This window comes from Bos indicus, chromosome 13, assembly GCF_029378745.1.
Source record: "Bos indicus isolate NIAB-ARS_2022 breed Sahiwal x Tharparkar chromosome 13, NIAB-ARS_B.indTharparkar_mat_pri_1.0, whole genome shotgun sequence".
In the NCBI taxonomy this organism is placed as follows: Eukaryota; Metazoa; Chordata; class Mammalia; order Artiodactyla; family Bovidae; genus Bos; species Bos indicus.
Window position 1 is genome coordinate 17,890,619 of NC_091772.1, and position 18,724 is coordinate 17,909,342.

At 39.4% G+C, this 18,724-nt stretch overlaps 1 protein-coding gene across 14 annotated transcripts in view; it reads left to right on the forward strand.

Annotated features, from left to right (window-relative positions):
• The window catches only part of ABI1 (abl interactor 1), an 87,773-nt gene that overhangs the window by 19,019 nt on the left and 50,030 nt on the right, over positions 1–18,724 (forward strand). For all 14 annotated transcript variants that reach the window (XM_019972965.2, XM_019972966.2, XM_019972955.2 and 11 more), the window contains exon 2: positions 13,597–13,764. In XM_019972965.2, coding sequence (XP_019828524.2) covers positions 13,597–13,764 — 168 coding nt within the window. The remainder of the gene's footprint in view (positions 1–13,596; positions 13,765–18,724) is intronic.

Consider the following 18,724-nt stretch of genomic DNA (forward strand, 5'->3'; position numbering starts at 1 on the left):
TTATTGTATATCCTTAATTGGTATTTAGATTTCTGAATGGTTATTTGGTTTGTATTCAGTATGTGGTATTTTGTTAATAAAGTGTCTTTTATCTCTGTTTTATAACTGATGGATGGGAACAGAATATCCCTCTGTCCATGTCTCAGGCTTTTTTTTGGAATACTTGTAAAAATGACTCTATGTCTCACATATTTTGGGAATAGCTATAATTTAGAAAATTTAGCTGCTTTCAATAAGACTTGTTAACTGAGTCTTAATATCACTGTAATTCTTACACTTTTATATAATAGATGAAGAAATTAGGGGAAAATATAGTTTGTCAGATTGTGTCATGCTCGTAATTTTTTGGTTTGGAAAATGTGGTCAGTGAGTGAATCAGTCTAGGATGGAGACCTCCAGTACTGATTCTGTGAGGCTGTTTTGTGAGCTGGTGTGAGGAAATAGGCAGTCAGTGGTAGCACAAGTTACTTTTGTCGGTATTTATAGGACCTTGATTTTTGTTTGTTTGTTTTAAAGCAGGAGTGCTTAGTTTTCCCCACTCAGTTAATTAAGGGTGGTGCTGATTGTGATGGTATTAACTACCACTCTACCTTGTAGTTTGTGAAACGATGCTTTGTATTCCTTAAGTAATTACCTCGCAAACTCGCATTTATTTGAGTATGAATTAAAGATATGAATGTGTTCCTGTATGAAGAATAACTTGGAAAAGTGTTAAATGTTTGTTTTTTTCTCCATTTATAGATCTCTTATGTAGAGCTTTAATTGTTTCATTGGCCAAGAATGAACTATCTGGAGGAACTATTTCTCCTCAACTATCTGGAGAAAACTTTCTCACTCTATTCCTTTTTCCCTTCCGGTTAATTAAAATTCACGTGGTGTTCAAATCTTGGAGGAAACACTTCAGTGGATTCACTGACATTTTAAAACTGTACTTCGTTCACTCCTAGAATCATAGGCTGGGAGGCAGTGGTCTCCCCCTATGCCATTTCTTTTTTTCTTTTTATATTTATTATTTTTTTTTGAAGGATAATTGCTTTACATATGCCATTTCTTTTTAAAAAAGCAGGTACATAGTCATTTTATAACTTGCTTTTATTACTGTTTTATATACCTTTTCTTGTGATGTATACTCCACAAGGTGTATACTTAAGCTCCTGTTTCTTTGCTTCTTCACTCTCAGTCCACGCTTACGGCCTCATGAGGAGTCCCAGTTAACTGAGGAAAAAACAATTTAGGTTTAGTTTACAAATGGTTCTACATGATATGCTGGTGCCAGCATGGGCATCTGTAGCCCTATAGCCACAGTCAGCCGTGACCTGGAGCGCAGTGGTGAAGGGAAATTCCCTCTATGGGCAGATCTTTTTGTTTTAATTGACGTATAGTTGATTCACAATATTGTGTTAGTTTCAGATATACAGCAAAATGATTATATATATATGTATATTTTTTTCTTTCAGATGAGTTTCCATTATAGATTATTAATTATTACAAGATACTGAATATAGTTCCCTGTGCTATATGGTAAATCCTTGTTGAAGCTCACTGGTACATCTTTGAGCAGCACACCTAGTTGTTTTGTCTGGAGAGAGAGATGGTTAGAGATGTGGACCCCCTCAGTTCATGGCAGTAGCTAATCGTTTGGCTAATTGATCATGGGCTTGGAAGGAACATAATTGGAAGTATGGGGAATAGATATACAGACATACTTCCAAATGGACACTAATATTTGGGTTTATTGTGAATGCCCATCAAAGAGCAGCCTCGGCAGAGAAGGATCTTAATGATCAGGTGGACAGGATATCACGTCTGGATTTCAGCCTTTCCCCGTCTACCTCAGTCCTTTCCCAAAGGGCTGATGAAAAAGATATCACAGTGATGGGCATGGAGATGGTGTGTATGCTCAGACACATCACGACTGGCTTAGAGCCCACTACCGCTGAATGAACACCTTGCTAATGGTAGAGGGCCCGCACTGTGACCCCCTAAGATGACACCATTTCTCTGGAGGGACCAGCCAGATACCTGGTGGCGGGTGGTTTGCGTTGGACTACTTCCATAACGAAGAGGACAATACTTTGTTCTCCTTGAAAAAGCTGCTTGCCCTGGGCATGTATTTGCTTCCCCTTCCTGCATTGTTTCTGCCAAAACTCCTTATTGACTTTCAGAATGCCTTAATTATGTCTTGGTATTTTGTATCACATTACTTCTGACCAGGCAATTGATTTTACAGCAAGTGAAATGTGGCATTGGGCTCATGTTCACGGAATCCCTGGTCTTAGCATATTCCCCATTACCTTGAAGAAGCTGAAAGGATAGAACAGTGGAATGGCCTTCTGAAGACTCACTGTACCTGCTGGTGGCAGTTCTTTGCAGTGCTGGTGTGATGTTCTCTGAGATGGGGTCTGGTCTCTGAATCAGTCACAGATGTGTGGTGGGGTTTCTCCTGTAGCCAGCATTCATAGGTCTGGGGCTCAAGAGGTGGAAATAAAGTGACCTTTTCTCACTTACCCCTAATGATCTGCTGGCAAAAATTTTTCTTCTTTATCTTCGACTCTGGGGCGTGCCAGTATAGAGTTCTGAGTTCCAAAGAGGAGTGCTTTTACTGGGAAATGCAGCATTGGTTCTATTAAACTGGAAATTGAACACCTGGCCACTTTGCCTTCCTTGTGCCAGTAAACTAACAGGCAAAGCAGGAGATTGCTGTATTGGTTATGGTGATTGATCCCAACTGGTGATTGATCCCCACTGTCAGTGGAAACTGGGTTGCTACTACACAGTGGGGTGGAGAGGAGTATGTCTGGAATGCAGGAGGTCCCTGGAGTGCCTCTTAACCACTCCTGAGTCCTATACTATAAAAGTTAATGGAAAGCTAATGCAACACAATACAAGAAGGGCTGCTGATGGTAAAGAAGGTTTGAGTCACTGGGCTTCCTTCCCCAGTGGCTCAGCAGGTAAAGAATCTGCCTACAGTGCAGGAGACACATGATGTCCCTGGGTCCTGAACATTCCCTGGAGAAGGGAATGGCAACCCACTCCAATATTCTTGCCTGAAAAATTACATGAACAGAGGAGCCTGGCAGGCTGCAGTCCATGGGATCGCAAAGACGCAGACACAACTGAGCAACTAAGCACAGACACGTCAGGCAAGGAACAGTGACCGGATGAGATGACTGCAGAGGGCAAACAAAATGGTGATGGATAGTGGGAGAAGAAAATGATAAACACTAGCTGCTCTTGGTCACCTCATGACCAGTTATAGAATGAAAACGAGTAGTTATGAATATTTGTTCTATATCTTTCTTAATATTTATGTATATAGTAACCAATTCTTCCCCCCTAGTCTTCTGTATTTAACTTAAGATATGTTATTACTGGTTAACCTTGTATTTCAGTATTTAAGTCACAAGATATCAAAGGGGAAGTACAACTCAATTAGGAAAGGAAAGAACTTTACTCGAAGAGAAGATAGACTTTGTATTCTGTTTTGAGGAGATAGCATCTTTTCGGTTGTATAAGGGATGGTTGCATCATGTTACACTGGAGTGTGATTTTGCTGTTGCTTTAATTCAGGAGTTGAATATGATGACAGAGCTGTGTGTGTACCATATTGACCAGGGGTGCCATGGTAGTTAGTACTGTGTCAGTTTACTTAAGCTGAAGCTGGGTATGGCTAGAATTGGCCGAAAGAGAATTAAGCAGCCCTCACTAAACCTCTGAAGGTTTTTGTGGTGATATGCAGTGAGAGACGTGGAGGTGTTGGTGAGGTCCAGCCAGACTTTGATCTCCTTTGCTCTGCATTCAGCTATTTTTTTCTGATTGCTGATAGTTTGGTTAACAGATGCATCAGGCCCACTCACTTGGTGGGAGACCTGAGCTTCTCAGATCTCTCCAGGAGTCTTTGCTTTGCAGCCACGTTTTTGTAGCTGAATGTGTCAGATGTCTCAAACAGACTCTCGTTGATGACTCTGATCTTCCTACTTCCCTTTGGGACCTTCACAGCTTTCCCAGCTAGTCCTATAATTGTGTAAGGTAAAATTCTATAATTATTCTGTAACTCACAGTGGTTCTACTTCCCAGTTTGAATTCTAACTTAATGCATTTTCCTTGTTGGTAAATATCTAGATTACTTTTATTGACTGCATGGTATTCTAATACATGAATATTTTAAACACTAATCATTGGCCACTTAGGTTGTTTCTGGTTTTTTTTGTTTTTCCTTTTTTGCTGTTTTAAACAAGGTGTGGACATTCTTGAACATACAGTTTCTTTGCACTTTGCCTTTTATTTAAGTAAATTCCTAGAAGTGAAGGATATATACATTTTAAAGAACTGTGATACTTGTTGTCTAATTGCACCCTCCAGCAGAATGTGAAAGTGTGTGTCCAAGCTGCACTCTTCATCATGGCTTTTTCAGTTTAATTCCTTTTAAGAAGAAATAAGATTATATGAGAAGATAGTTAACATGGAAGGAGTTGATGGAAGGAACCCAGTGTCTTGGACTCCTATGGAATATATTCTGTTAGTAATACATTTAACTAATTTTTTGTTTAAATGTAGTTGCTCTTTCTAAAATTTGGTTTTTGCAGGTTTTGCCTGTTTTTAATAAATATAATTCATTGACTGAGGCTATAATTAGGGTGAAACCTAAAATTTCAGAACTTAATTATCTAGTTATTGAAAGTGCCCTGGACGTATAAATTGACCTGTGAAGGTTTGAAAACATAATCTACGTTAGAGTTGAATTTGGAACGTTATTTAATGAGGATACTAGTTGTTGGTTGTTTTGTATTTGCTCTTCAGTTAAAGAGCATGCGCCACAACTCAGGTTCCTGCCCATCAGCGCTGTGTGACTCAGTAGGCAGCAGAGGTTTTCCCTGGATTTTGTTGGGAATGAAAGGATCATAGACTGTGAGCAGTTGCTTAAGTGGGAGGTGGTGGGGAGGAGCTATGCTGGGGTTACAGTGACTAGGTTTCAACTTGAATTGTTCTGCAAAAAATTTATTCTTTTTGCTGGATAAATACCAGCTGTAACCTGGTAGGGTTTCTTTTTATTTCCTTTTTACTTTTATTGGAATGGAAATTGTGTTGGAGAAAATTAGATCCTTTCACTGTTAGCTGGGTATTGCGCGTGTGCATACCCTGAGCCCCATGGCTCCAACCAGGATTTGGCCTGTGTGCTCCTGTCAGCCCTTGCCACAAAGGGATTCTGGATTCCCTCTGGAAATGTTCTCAAGCCAGACCTTTAAGTGGCCTTCAGCAAAATAGATGTTTTGTTTTGTGTATATATAACCCTTCCTTACAAGTATTGAAAGCTGACATTTTAAATCCTTAATTGACAGAAACCTTAACCTTATAGAGTATATTTTAGCAGTTCTAAGAAACTTTCTCCTCACCCCTACATTTTAAAATTTCTGTTCTTGGGATGCATTTTACAATTAATGTTGTCCTTAGAAAGCTATCAGCCAGGCAGCAGTTGTCATTGTTCCCACTTGTATGAATTTGGATGGTTTTACTGTTGGTATAACTGGATTATTGCAGCCTGTCATCAAACCATTTGAGGAAGGGCTAGAGTCAAAACATTTAAAGACCATTTGAGGGAAGAAAAGAGTCTTGGGTTTTGTCTTAAATTTTTTTTTTTTTTTTTTTGGTTACCCCCTTGTAAGATAGCACCAGCATCAAAGTTTGCAGAATTGGTGTCAGGAGTTTGGAAGAAAATCATGGAAATAAAGATGGAGCCTTATTTTAAAAGATGTATTGCTTATAGTGGGAAGTTTATAGCATCACCTGTTCTTCTAGCCACTCTGCTTAATCTGAATCTAATCATGAGGAAACAATCAGACAAATCCAGATTGTAGGACTTCCTATAAGACAACTGACCTGGAATTTTAAAACAAAGTCTGTGTTTTGAAAGAAAAAAAAAAAAGGTCAGAGTCGAAGGGGATGTTCTAGATTTAGAAACTGAACAGACATGACTGTCAAGACTTGGGAGCTGTGTTTTGTTGGATCTTGAATCATACAAAATAAAAGATACAAAGGGTTTCTTTTGGAAGTTGGATGAATCTATAGCTGGTATTACTGTATGATTAAGAGTGACCTTCCTTGGTGGCTCAGACGAAGCGTCTGTCTACAATGCGGGAGACCCGGGTTCGATCCCTGGATTGGGAAGATCCCCTGGAGAAGGAAATGGCAATCCACTCCAGTACTGTTGCCTGGAAAATCCCATGGACAGAGGAGCCTGGTAGGCTACAGTCCATGGGGTCGCAAAGAGTTGGACACAACTGAGCGACTTCACTTCACTGAGAGTGACATACAAAGCTCACCATCTAAATAAATCCCAAAGAGCATTTTCTGTTAAGTATAAAATAAAATTTATTCATAAGAAAGCATTCTGACATAATGGAGTTGGCCGGTTTTTCCCTGAGTGATACATAAAAATGGTGCATCTGACATAGCTGTTTTGTTGGAGTCATTGAAATATGGTGTGTTTTGGTAGATGTGGGTAATTTTTTAATGAATTACCATGAAATAGCTTCCATTCTATTAATATAATTGGAAAAACCTTATTTAAATATTCGAGATATTCTGTGGGAAAAATAACTTACTTTGGAAAAGTTTCTGGCAAGTTTGGATTAGAGTTAAGTTAAAGTTGTTAAAAAGATATGATGTGGTATCATTTCTACAAAGAGTGGGAGGAAAAGTAAAGACAGAAGCAAGATGGAGAAACTTTTTTTTAAAAAATGCGTAAGACCCCTGTTTTGTTACCTAGTTCGGTTCAGTACAGTTGCTCAGTTGTGTCCGACTCTTTGCGACCCCGTGAATCGCAGCACGCTAGGCCTCCCTGTCCATCACCATCTCCCAGAGTTCACTCAAACTCACTTTCATCGAGTCGGTGATGCCATCCAGCCATCTCATCCTCTGGCGTCCCCTTCTCCTCCTGCCCCCAATCCCTCCCAGCATCAGAGTCTTTTCCAATGAGTCAACTCTTCGCATGAGGTGGCCAAAGTACTGGAGTTTCAGCTTTAGCACCATTCCTTCCAAAGAAATCCCAGGGCTGATCTCCTTCAGAATGGACTGGTTGGATCTCCTTGCAGTCCAAGGGACTCTCAAGAGTCTTCTCTAACACCGCAGTTCAGAAGCATCAATTCTTCGGCGCTCAGCCTTCTTCACAGTCCAACTCTCACATCCATACATGACCACAGGAAAAACCATAACCTTGACTAGACGGACCTTTGTTGGCAAAGTAATGTCTCTGCTTTTGAATATGCTATCTAGGTTGATCATAACTTTCCTTCCAAGGAGTAAGCGTCTTTTAATTTCATGGCTGCAGTCACCATCTGCAGTGATTTTGGAGCCCCCAAAAAATGAAGTCTGACATTGTTTCCACTGTTTCCCCATCTATTTCCCATGAAGTGATGGGACCAGATGCCATGATCTTCGTTTTCTGAATGTTGAGCTTTAAGCTAACTTTTTCACTCTCCTCTTTCACTTTCATCAAGAGGCTTTTTAGTTCCTCTTCACTTTCTGCCATAAGGTGTCATCTGCATATCTAAGGTTATTGATATTTCTCCCGGCAATCTTGATTCCATCTTGTGCTTCTTCCAGCCCAGCATTTCTCATGATGTACTCTGCATAGAAGTTAAATAAGCAGGGAGACAATATACAGCCTTGACATACTCCTTTTCCTATTTGGAACCAGTCTGTTATTCCATGTCCAGTTCTAACTGTTGCCCCTGACCTGCATATAGGTTTCTCGAGAGGCAGGTCAGGTGGTCTGGTATCCCCATCTCTTTCAGAATTTTCCACAGTTTATTGTGATCCACACAGTTAAAGGCTTTGGCATAGTCAATAAAGCAGAAATAGATGCTTTTCTGGAACTCTCTTCCTTTTTCCATGATCCAGCGGATGTTGGCAATTTGATCTCTGGTTTCTCTGCCTTTTCTAAAACCAGCTGAACATCAGGAAGTTCACGGTTCACATATTGCTGAAGCCTGGCTTGGAGAATTTTGAGCATTACTTTACTAGCATGTGAGAAGAGTGCAATTATGGGGTAGTTTGAGCATTCTTTGGCATTGCCTTTCTTTGGGATTGGAATGAAAATGGACCTTTTCCAGTCCTGTGGCCACTGCTGCATTTTCCAGATTTGCTGGCATATTGAGTGCAGCACTTTCACAGCGTCATCTTTCAGGATTTGAAATAGCTCGACTGGAATTCCATCACCTCCACTAGCTTTGTTCGTAATGATGCTTTCGAAGGCCCACTTGACTTCACATTCCAGGATATCTGGCTCTAGGTGAGTGATCATACCATTGTGATTATCTTGGTTGTGAAGATCTTTTTTGTACAGTTCTTCTGTGTATTCTTGCCACCTCTTCTTAATATCTTCTGCTTCTGTTAGGTCCATACCATTTCTGTCCTTTATCGAGCCCATCTTTGCATGAACTGTTCCCTTGGCATCTCTAATTTTCTTGAAGAGATGTCTAGTCTTTTCCATTCTGTTGTTTTCCTCTATTTCTTTGCATTGATCGCTGAGGAAGGCTTTCTTATCTCTTGCTATTCTTTGGAACTCTGCATTCAGATGTTTATATCTTTCCTTTTCTCCTTTGCTTTTCACTTCTCTTCTTTTCACAGCTATTTGTAAGGTCTCCCCAGACAGCCATTTTGCTTTTTTGCATTTCTTTTCCATGGGGATGGTCTTGATCCCTGTCTCCTGTACAATGTCACGAACCTCATTCCATAGTTCATCAGGCATTCTATCTGTCAGATCTAGGCCCTTAAATCTATTTCTCACTTCTACTGTATAATCATAAGGGATTTGATTTAGGTCATACCTGAATGGTCTAGTGGTTTTCCCTACTTTCTTCAATTTCAGTCTGAATTTGGCAATAAGGAGTTCATGATCTGAGCCACAGTCAGCTCCTGGTCTTGTTTTTGCTGACTGTATAGCACTTCTCCATCTTTGGCTGCAAAGGATATAATCAATCTGATTTCGGTGTTGACCATCTGGTGATGTCCATGTGTAGAGTCTTCTCTTGTGTTGTTGGAAGAGGGTGTTTGCTATCACCAGTGGGTTCTCTTGGCAAAACTCTATTAGCCTTTGCCCTGCTTCATTCCGTATTCCAAGGCCAAATTTGCCTGTTACTCCAGGTGTTTCTTAACTTGCTACTTTGTTACCTAAGCAGGATCATTAAACCAATTGCAGTTAAAAGTGCAAGTCACTCAGTCCTGTCCACTCTTTGCAACCCCATGGACTATACCCATACAGTCCATGGAATTCTCCAGACCAGGATACTGGAGGGGGTAGCCTTTCCCTTCTTCAGGGGATCTTCCCAACCCAGGTATTGAACCCAGGTCTCCCACATTGCAGGCGGATTCTTCAGCTGAGCCACAAGGGAAGCCTTATGTCTTGCAGTTAAGACATGGAGAAAGATTGTTCCTCAGAGCAAACATAATTTTCCGAACTTCCTGTCAGAGTTTAGGGAAGGGTTCAGGTGAGTGATAAAAAGTACACTGTAATTTAACTTAACCTGTTTTTCTGAAATGTTTTTAGACAGGCTAGTACTACAGGGCATGTTCCAGGTCTCTCAGTAGTCGGGCCCTAACTTGGAAATGGTGTTTTTAGCCTTAGCTTACAGGTTAATGTTTGGAAATAATGCCATCTCTTGTTTGGTTATTTAGAGGAAGCTGGATTTGAATCTGCATACATTGATGTCCTGATTAAAATCAGGGTCTTAATATTAGAGGAATTAAAAGGAAAACAGTCAGCTAACAGTTACTGCCATTATTGTGTAGCTATTGAAAATTCTTTTTTGAAAAAGAATAGGAATAGAAGAATAACACATGGGGAAATGCTCATCATACATTTTTAAATGAAAAAAGCAGGGTTAGTTTTGCATTCTTGTAAGATAAACACATGTACTTGAGAGATTTGAAGAACTTATACTAAAATGTTAGTAAGGTCCATTTCCATGATGGTGCATTAATTTTGTAAATTTCTCTCTCTGTTTAAAAAAAGGCAAAAATTAAACCATGCAATTTGTTTTCACCTAGAATGTATTACTTTCTAAGCATACTTACTGCGAGGATGTTCTTAGTTGTAATAGAGGGAGAGAGGTTTTTCTTCTGATCACAGGTGGAAGTTGAGAACGGGGACGAGGAGGTGGGGTTAAAGATAAATGTATGAGTATGAGAGAGATTGCTTATAGCATCATCATTTCCATTTTAAACAGTGAAAAACAAGAGATTACTTTGCCTGTTTAGTCACCTTGAGGGGCAAGAAAAGGATGTAATAGGAGTAGGTACTGCTTGAAAAGGTTCTTTCCTCCAGCAAGCAGATCTTAACTCAGTAAAACTTGGTTTCCACAGGTGGATATGGGAGGAAGAAGACAGTTTTATATATGGGCTGTTGAGAAAATTCAGTTATCTAAGGAATTTCCTGTTAAGTTCTTGGCCTACATTATTTATTTTGAGTTTAGCTCTTTTAAATAATTAACTTTTCTTTTAAAGCCATATGTTTATTTCCATTTTAAGCCAACTTCCTCAGTGGCATAAGACAGGGATGGCAGATTGATTACAATCACATGTCACGTCCTAGAGTGATCAGTTAAGAGTGTTTAGACTTTTGGAGGAAGGCTGTTGTAATTGATTAACGATGTCTGTTTTAGCTCTGTGAAGAAGTCTTCTGATTTATAATCCATTTTGTGTGATCCTTTGGACATATTAAGGCTGCTTGGTATCAAAAGTTATCAAAAGCGAAAGTATCAAAGAATGAGGGAGACCAACTATTGGACACCAAACAAGTGAAATAAGTGAAAACAGTAATTCTTGTGCAGACTTAACTTTTAAATCCATGGTTTAAAGAGGAAATTAACTGTGACTAGAACTGCAGTCTCTCCAGTAAGGCCACAATCCATATATGACTGTTGAGCTGTTTAAAATGTGGCTAGTTTGAGAATATGAATTTTAAAATTTTATTTAATTTTAATTATTTTAAATTTAAAAATGGAAGCAGTGTACAACGGTTTCTGTTAAGTACAATTTAGTTTTTTTGATTCAGTTCAGTTGCTCAGTCGTGTCCAACTCTTTTCGACCCCATGAACCGCAGCACGCCAGGCCTCCCTGTCCATCACCAACTCCCGGAGCCTGCTCAAACTCATGTCCGTCCAGTTGGTGATGCCATTATACCAATCATCATACCAATTTTTTTGGTAGGACTGCATTTTACTTTTAACCTTTGCATCCAAACAATGCAGGGATGCTTTTATGTCTAGGCCTGGAAGTGGCACTTGTATCTGCTATCGACAGTACTTAGTTAGCACATGCATCACCTCATGTGTATCTCCCCTCCCCGCTTGCTGAGGACATCAGGCCTGTCCTTTTAGCAAATTTCAATTTTACAGTACAGTGTTATCAACTACAGTCACCATTTAGGCTTTTTTTTGTTGGCTATTGGTATATAAAATGTGATACCATAAAAATTAAGTTCAGATTAATGTTTTCAGCTTAAATGCAGAACTACAGGTTTTTCTTCTTACATCAGAATGTCTTTTGAATTATGCCCCAAATCTCAGCTCTCAGTGACCTAAACATATTTAATGACTTGCTTTATTCCACACCACACAAACAGCAGTCTCTGGGTAATAATTCCAAAACTACCATCAGCAATAAAGTGACTGAAAACAGATTCAGTATTTTTCTTCCCTCTTTTAATTGTTTTTGTCCTAAGGATAAACCCCATTAGAAATGTGCAATCAAATTACTGTGCTTTGAAGCCACTTGTAGGCTCTCTGGTTAAGCCACTAATTGGATGCACAGTTAGGCTCATTTGATTAATTTGACATTTAATTTTGGGGAATTCCTTTTTAAAATTTAATTTTGTTTTATAATTGTGTAAATTGTATGCATAGTTGCAAAAAGCAAATCTAAAAAACAAGGTATGTTTAAAGAATCTTATCCATATTCTTGCCAACCTGTTGACCCTTGGCCCCATATGCAATTATTTTTTAAAGATGTTATGTTTTATCCTTTTTTCTTAAAAAGTAAAGGAATATGTTTTTGTATCTTTTCCATTTCATAAGTGGTAGCATTCTATAAACATTTTTTTTTTATTTTTCACCTTAGCAATATTCTGGAGATTGGGTGTGGTGGTAATAACAGTATCTCTCTACATTACTTCTTACTGCAGTGTAGTACCCTAATGTTTGGAGATCCCATAATTTATTTGACCAATCCCCCATCAGTGGTTGTATTGGTTGTTTCTAGTCTTTTCCTATTGCAAATAGTGCTGTAGTGAATAATTACATATATATTTTTGCCAGTGATTCTTTGAGATTCCTAAAAGTGAGTTTGCTGGGACAAAAAATAAGCCCGTGTGTAATTTTGCTGGATATCACCAGCAGAGAGTGTATCAGAGTCTTTCCCTGCAACTTTGCAGAGTACTTTGTCCTGCTTTTAGATTTTTGCTGGGTGGATAGATGAGAAATATTATCTCATATTAGTTTGTGGTTGCATTGCTTTTTTTTTTTTGAACTCTTAGATCTGTTTCATTTTTTTCTATCCTTGGCCTTTTTGTTTTTAGATTCTATATTAATTGTAATATAAGTTGCTGGCTACCTTGCTTGCTTCCCACTCATCCCCTCCCTCACTCTCTCAGAGTTTATCACTTGTCTTTGAATTTTTCTCTGAACTTAGCTTTGAACTTGGTCTCTGAACATTTCTTACTGTCTGACTGTGCACTGGAGTTTGGGGAAAACGGATGGGTAAAGGATGGGGTCATAAGAGTACAGTAGTTTTTGTGGAGATGAGAAGCTTGGTTGTAATGGTTAACAGGTGGTTTGGTTTCTGATGTTCACTGATGTAAACAGGATTGTAAGATAGAATGGATTTAGTCCATATCATTGTACTAGTGGATGTTGTGATTTTTGTTGTTGTTGTTAAGTTACCGTTTGTTAAGTAGAGCCCTGGGGTGTCATGGATGGTGAGCTCAAAGTTCAACAAAAGACTGTAAGGGAAAATGAAATGGAGAAATTTATTACTCACAGGTCCTGGAGGAGGTTCATAGCTTGCCTTGAGGGGACACATGGGGAGGTCGGGGCAGGCAGAGAGTAAGCCAGCAGGACTTGAGGCACCTGCCTTTATTAGGGTCAGAGGATGGAGTGCTTTGTGGTTCATCAAACTGGTCTGCTAAGTTCTTTGATTCAGTTGGGCTTTTCTATTAAAAAAATATAATTCTAATACTGCCTTTCTTTTTTTTTATTTATTTAATTTTATTTTATTTTTAAACTTTACATAATTGTATTAGTTTTGCCAAATATCAAAATGAATCCGCCACAGGTATACATGTGTTCCCCATCCTGAACCCTCTTCCCTCCTCCCTCCCCTACCATCCCTCTGGGTCGTCCCAGTGCACTAGCCCCAAGCATCCAGTATCGTGCATCGAACCTGGACTGGCATCTCGTTTCTTACATGATATTTTACATGTTTCAATGTCATTCTCCCAAATCTTCCCATCCTCTGGGATATAATACTGCCTTTCTATAGAACAGATGTTTAATGAATGTTAACCAAAATAAATATTGGGCTTTTTTGTTCTTATTTCAGGCTACAGACAAGAGAAAAGCTTTAGAAGAGACCAAAGCCTATACAACCCAATCCCTAGCTAGTGTCGCTTATCAAATAAATGCATTGGCTAACAATGTGCTCCAACTGCTGGACATCCAAGCCTCTCAGCTCCGGAGAATGGAGTCTTCCATCAATCATATCTCACAGGTAACAGCTTGTAAAAACTTTAAATTCACATTTAATCAACTAGCAGCATGGTAGGTAGCCTGGAAATATGGATTCCTTACTCATCTTCTTACTGACTAGTCATTATCACTTTCAACTTTAGCTTTGAGTTCAGTAAGACTATTCTGTGTGTGTGTGTGTGTGTGTGTGTGTGTGTGTGTGTGTGTGTGTGTGTGGTAAAATACACACCCAGTGGTTACTGGTCTGTGGCTTTGTGTTAGTATAATGCCGACCTTACCAAATAACATTGGACAGTGTTCCCTTCTCTTCAGTTTTAAGCAAAGTGGGTGTAGAATTGATTTTCGTCTATTAAATTGATTTTCATTCTGGTCTTAATTATTTCTTTCTTTGTCCTTACCCATTTACCCTAAATGCTACATTTACTATGTATGTTTTTTTCCTGTAGTAAGGGAGTTTTTGAAAGGCAGTAGATTGTATTGTTATTTATTAAAAAAATTCTAGAACTTAGCACTAAACCTGTCATATTCTAAGCATTCAGTAAGTATTTGTTAAAATTTCTCTTTAGGAAGGATTGGTCTGTATACTATTCAGTACAATACCTGGAAATAGTTAATAAACATTTGAATAGAGAAATAAGTCCCATGGGCATGTCTTTTGGGTGGCATTGAAGGAGTGATGTTTAAGTTGGGGTTTGATGGGAGTCTGTGTATTTGATCATACGGACATGGAGTACAAATGCATTCCAGTCGGAGATAATGATCTTAGACAAAGTCATGATGACTTGTTCAGGGTGACTAAGATATCTGTTTTGTTTAGAATGAGGAATGTACCTGGAGCTTAGTTTTGAAAGATAAATCTGAAGTTCTAAGTTAAAATTCATTTCTCTCTGATTTGTTTTCATCGATGAAGCTGAATAATGGCTTGCATTTTGTTAGCGGAGTGGGTGTATCCTTTTGCTGCTTCTCTTATCTGCTTGCTGGGAAATATAAAACTCCTGAATCAGAGCAGCATGCTGAGCAGAAAAAGAGAGTATCCATCTTCCCTCACCATTGTCAGATGGCAGACTGATGTGATTCAGCCCTGAAGCGAAGATGGGAGTATCCTTCGAAAACTGAAGACTCTGTTCTTTACTTTCAAAGCAGACAGCAGCTATCCTGCCTCTGTTCAGTATGCTTTTTGGAGAAATGAATCACCCAAACCCACATTCTGCCTCAGATAATCTATTTGGGGTGTTGAGGAAGGAAACCTTCTGTGCCTCTTTTCTGTAATCTGTTTGTCTCCCTACTAATCACAAAGTTTGGGCTAAACCATATTTTTGTTGTTGTTTAGTCACTGAGTTGTATCCAACTCTTTTTGACCCCATGGACTTTAGCCCACCAGGCTCCTCTGTCCCTGGAATTCTCCAGACAAGAATATGGAGTGGGTTACCATTTCTTTCTTCAGGGAATCTTCCCAAACCGGGGATTGAACCTGAGTCTCCTGTATTGGCAGGCGGATTCTTTTCCCAGCCATTGGGAAGCCCAAGCCATATTTTAGTTCTGTCCTGATTAATAGTAATAACTGAAGACTGCTCTCATCTCACTTAGAATAAAGGCTGCGTTTTTCTAAAAAGAGGCTGGAGTCTTCCTTTTTCTGGTCTGATAATAAGAGGTTAGTTTGGGAGCCTCTTTGCAGATCTTCTGACCTTTTGGTTGTCTCTAAGCCGTGCCTCAGGCTACAGCTTGAACCTCCTAGTCAATTGCTGAGTCTTTACAGTTGCCAGTCTTGTTTCAAAGCCTGGAAATGGTTTTTTGCTTCCTATGGTTTTAAACCTCAGATGTCTTAGTGTGGTATAAAAGGCCCTTTGGTCTGGTCTCTTCCAACTCACATCACATTCCTGCCATGCTCAACTTGTTGAAGTCTTCTAAACATAGCATGCAATTTTGTGCCTCTTTTCTGTAATCTGTTGGTCTTACTTGGCATTAACTTTGTTCTGACTCTGTTCTGCTTAACATAAGCACCATCTGAAGTCTTCACTGATTAGCTCAGGGTAGATACTGCTGCTCTCTTTGTGCTGTGCCATCTTATTCGTTCCCCTGGTATCAGTGTCTTGAGGTCCATGTCTGTCTCCCCCTCCTCTCTTTAAAGGTGACGAGCATCCTGTGTAAGTACCATGTGCTGATTGTGCCCCAGGAGTTGTTTATCCGCAGTACATATCCTCTTTTTATCCTCAGTACATAGTTAACTGGCACGTAAGAGATGATTTAAAAAGTATTTTTTGGATGAGACAGTGTGGTGTAGTCTGCTTTGAACTCATAAAGATCTCAGTTTGAATCCTAGTTCTGCCTGCGTGTGATGTGTTCAAATTACCTAACTTTTTTGTGTTTAGTTTTGTCATATGCAGAGTTGGCCCATTAGTGCTGATCTTAAAGAATGAAATAAGGAATTGCATGTAAAGAATTTAGCCTAATACCTGGATATAGAATGTTGGCATTATTAGTCATCATAGCTAATCATCTGTTCTCTCCCTTTAACATTCGGCCTCTCTTGCATTAGCCCTCTAATCAACATTCAGCATTTTCTCTCCATCTTATAAAAAAGCTTTCCTTACCATACCTTTTGAGAGACTGCCTTTTCTCTTTTGACAATTCACAGACTTAAGTGCTTGAATCTGTCATCTTGTGGCAGTTTTCTTCCTGGAAACATATATGTGTGTCAGGCCATTGTGATTTGATTTTGTCTCTTATCCTTGGATGTTGCTTTTGCAAAAAGGAACAATGATATTTTTGTTCTAAATCTAGAAATACTTTTTCCCACCTCTTCCCTGTTGCTCTTATTTATGGCATGTGACAAATTTGTGATTGTGTTTGTGTGTTTACCTATTTAATGCGTGTTTCTTCTCTTAGAGGTAAATTTAATGATGATGAAACCTCATTTGTTGGGTTCATCACTGTGTCTTGTCCCCAGGGTCTCCCTTAGAATCTGACAAGGAGTAGATCCTTGAAACTTTAAGTTACCCCGAGGCACTTTTAAAAATCTAGTCTTCTGTGAATGAGGACTAATCATTTGTGAAATAGAGGAGAACAATAGAATGGAAAGACTAGAGATCTCTTCAAGAAAATTAGACATTCCAAGGGGACGTTTCATACAAAGATGGGCACAGTAAAGGACAGAAATGGTATGGACCTAACAGAAGCAGAAGATATTAAGAAGAGGTGGCAAGAATACACAGAAAAACTATACAAAAAAGATCTTCACAATCCAGATAACCACGATGGTGTGATCACTCACCTAGAGCCAGACATCCTGGAATATGAAGTCAAGTGGGCCTTAGGAAGCATCACTATGAACAAAGCTAGTGGAGGTGATGGAATTCCAGTTGAGCTATTCCAAATCCTGAAAGATGATGCTATGAAAGTGCCGCACTCAATTATGTCAGCAAATCTGGAAAATGCAGCACTGGCCACAGGACTGGAAAATGTCAGTTTTCATTCCAATCCCAAAGAGAGGCAATGCCAAACAATGCTCAAACTACCACACAATTACATTCATTTCACACTCTAGTAAAGTAATACTCAAAATTCTCCAAGCCAGGCTTCAACAGTACGTAAACCATGAACTTCCAGATGTTCAAGCTGGTTTTAGAAAAGGCAGAGGAACCAGAGATCAAATTGCCAACATCCATTGGATCATCGAAAAAGCAAGAGAGTTCCAGAAAAACATCTACTTCTGCTTTATTGACTACGCTAAAGCGTTTGACTGTGTGAATCACAACAAACTGGAAAATTCTGAAAGAAATGGGAATACCAGACCACCTGATCTGCCTCTTGAGAAATCTGTATGCAGGTCAAGAAGCAGCAGTGGAATAACAGACTGGTTCCAAATAGGAAAAGGAGTACGTCAGGGCTGTATATTGTCACCATGCTTATTTAACTTATATGCAGAATATATCATAAGAAACGCTGGGCTGGATGAAGCACAAACTGGGATCAGGATTGCCGGGAGGAATATCAGTAACCTCAGATATACAGATGACACCACCCATATGGCAGAAAGAGAAGAACTAAAGAGCCTCTTGGTGAAAGTGAAAGAGGACAGTGAAAAAGTTGGCTTAAAGCTCAAAATTCAGAAAACGAAGATCATGGCATCTGGTCCCATCACTTCATGGGAAATAGATGGGGAAACAGTGGAAATAGTGGCAGACTTTATTTTTGGGGCTCCAAAATCACTGCAGATGGTGACTGCAGCTATGAAATTAAAAGATGCTTACTCCTTAGAAGAAAAGTTATGACCAACCTAGACAGCATATTCAAAAGCAGAGACATTACTTTGCCAACACAGGTCTGTATAGTCAAAGCTATGGTTTTTCCAGTGGTCATGTATGGATGTGAGATTTGGACTATAAAGAAAGCTGAGCACCGAAGAATTGATGCTTTTGAACTGTGGTTTTGGAGAAGACTCTTGAGAGTCCCTTGGACTGCAAGGAGATCCAACCAGTCCATCCTAAAGGAAATTAGTCTGAATATTCATTGGAAGGACTGATACTGAGACTGAAACTCCAATACTTTGGCCACGTGATGCGAAGAACTGACTCACTGGAAAAGACCCTGATGCTGGGAAAGATTGAAGGTGGGAGGAAAAGGGGATGACAGAGGATGAGATGGTTGGATGGCACCACCAACGTGATGATCATGAGTTTGAGTAAACTCCAGGAGTTGATGATGGACAAGGAGGCCTGGTGTGCTGCAGTCCATGGGGTCGCAGAGTCAGACACCACTGAGTGACTGAACTGAACTAACCACTGTTGTGTTTAGAAAGTTCTCCATTTTAAAGGAAAATGAACATACCTTAGTGTAAATTTTGAATTACCATTTATTTGATGCAGAATCTTAAATATAGTATTCAGTGTGGTCACTGAATATATTTTTGCCCACTTGTTCCCTGAGAAAGTCCCAAGTATGAAGAATTAAGAGGCTGAAATGGATTAGGTCCTTTAATTAGA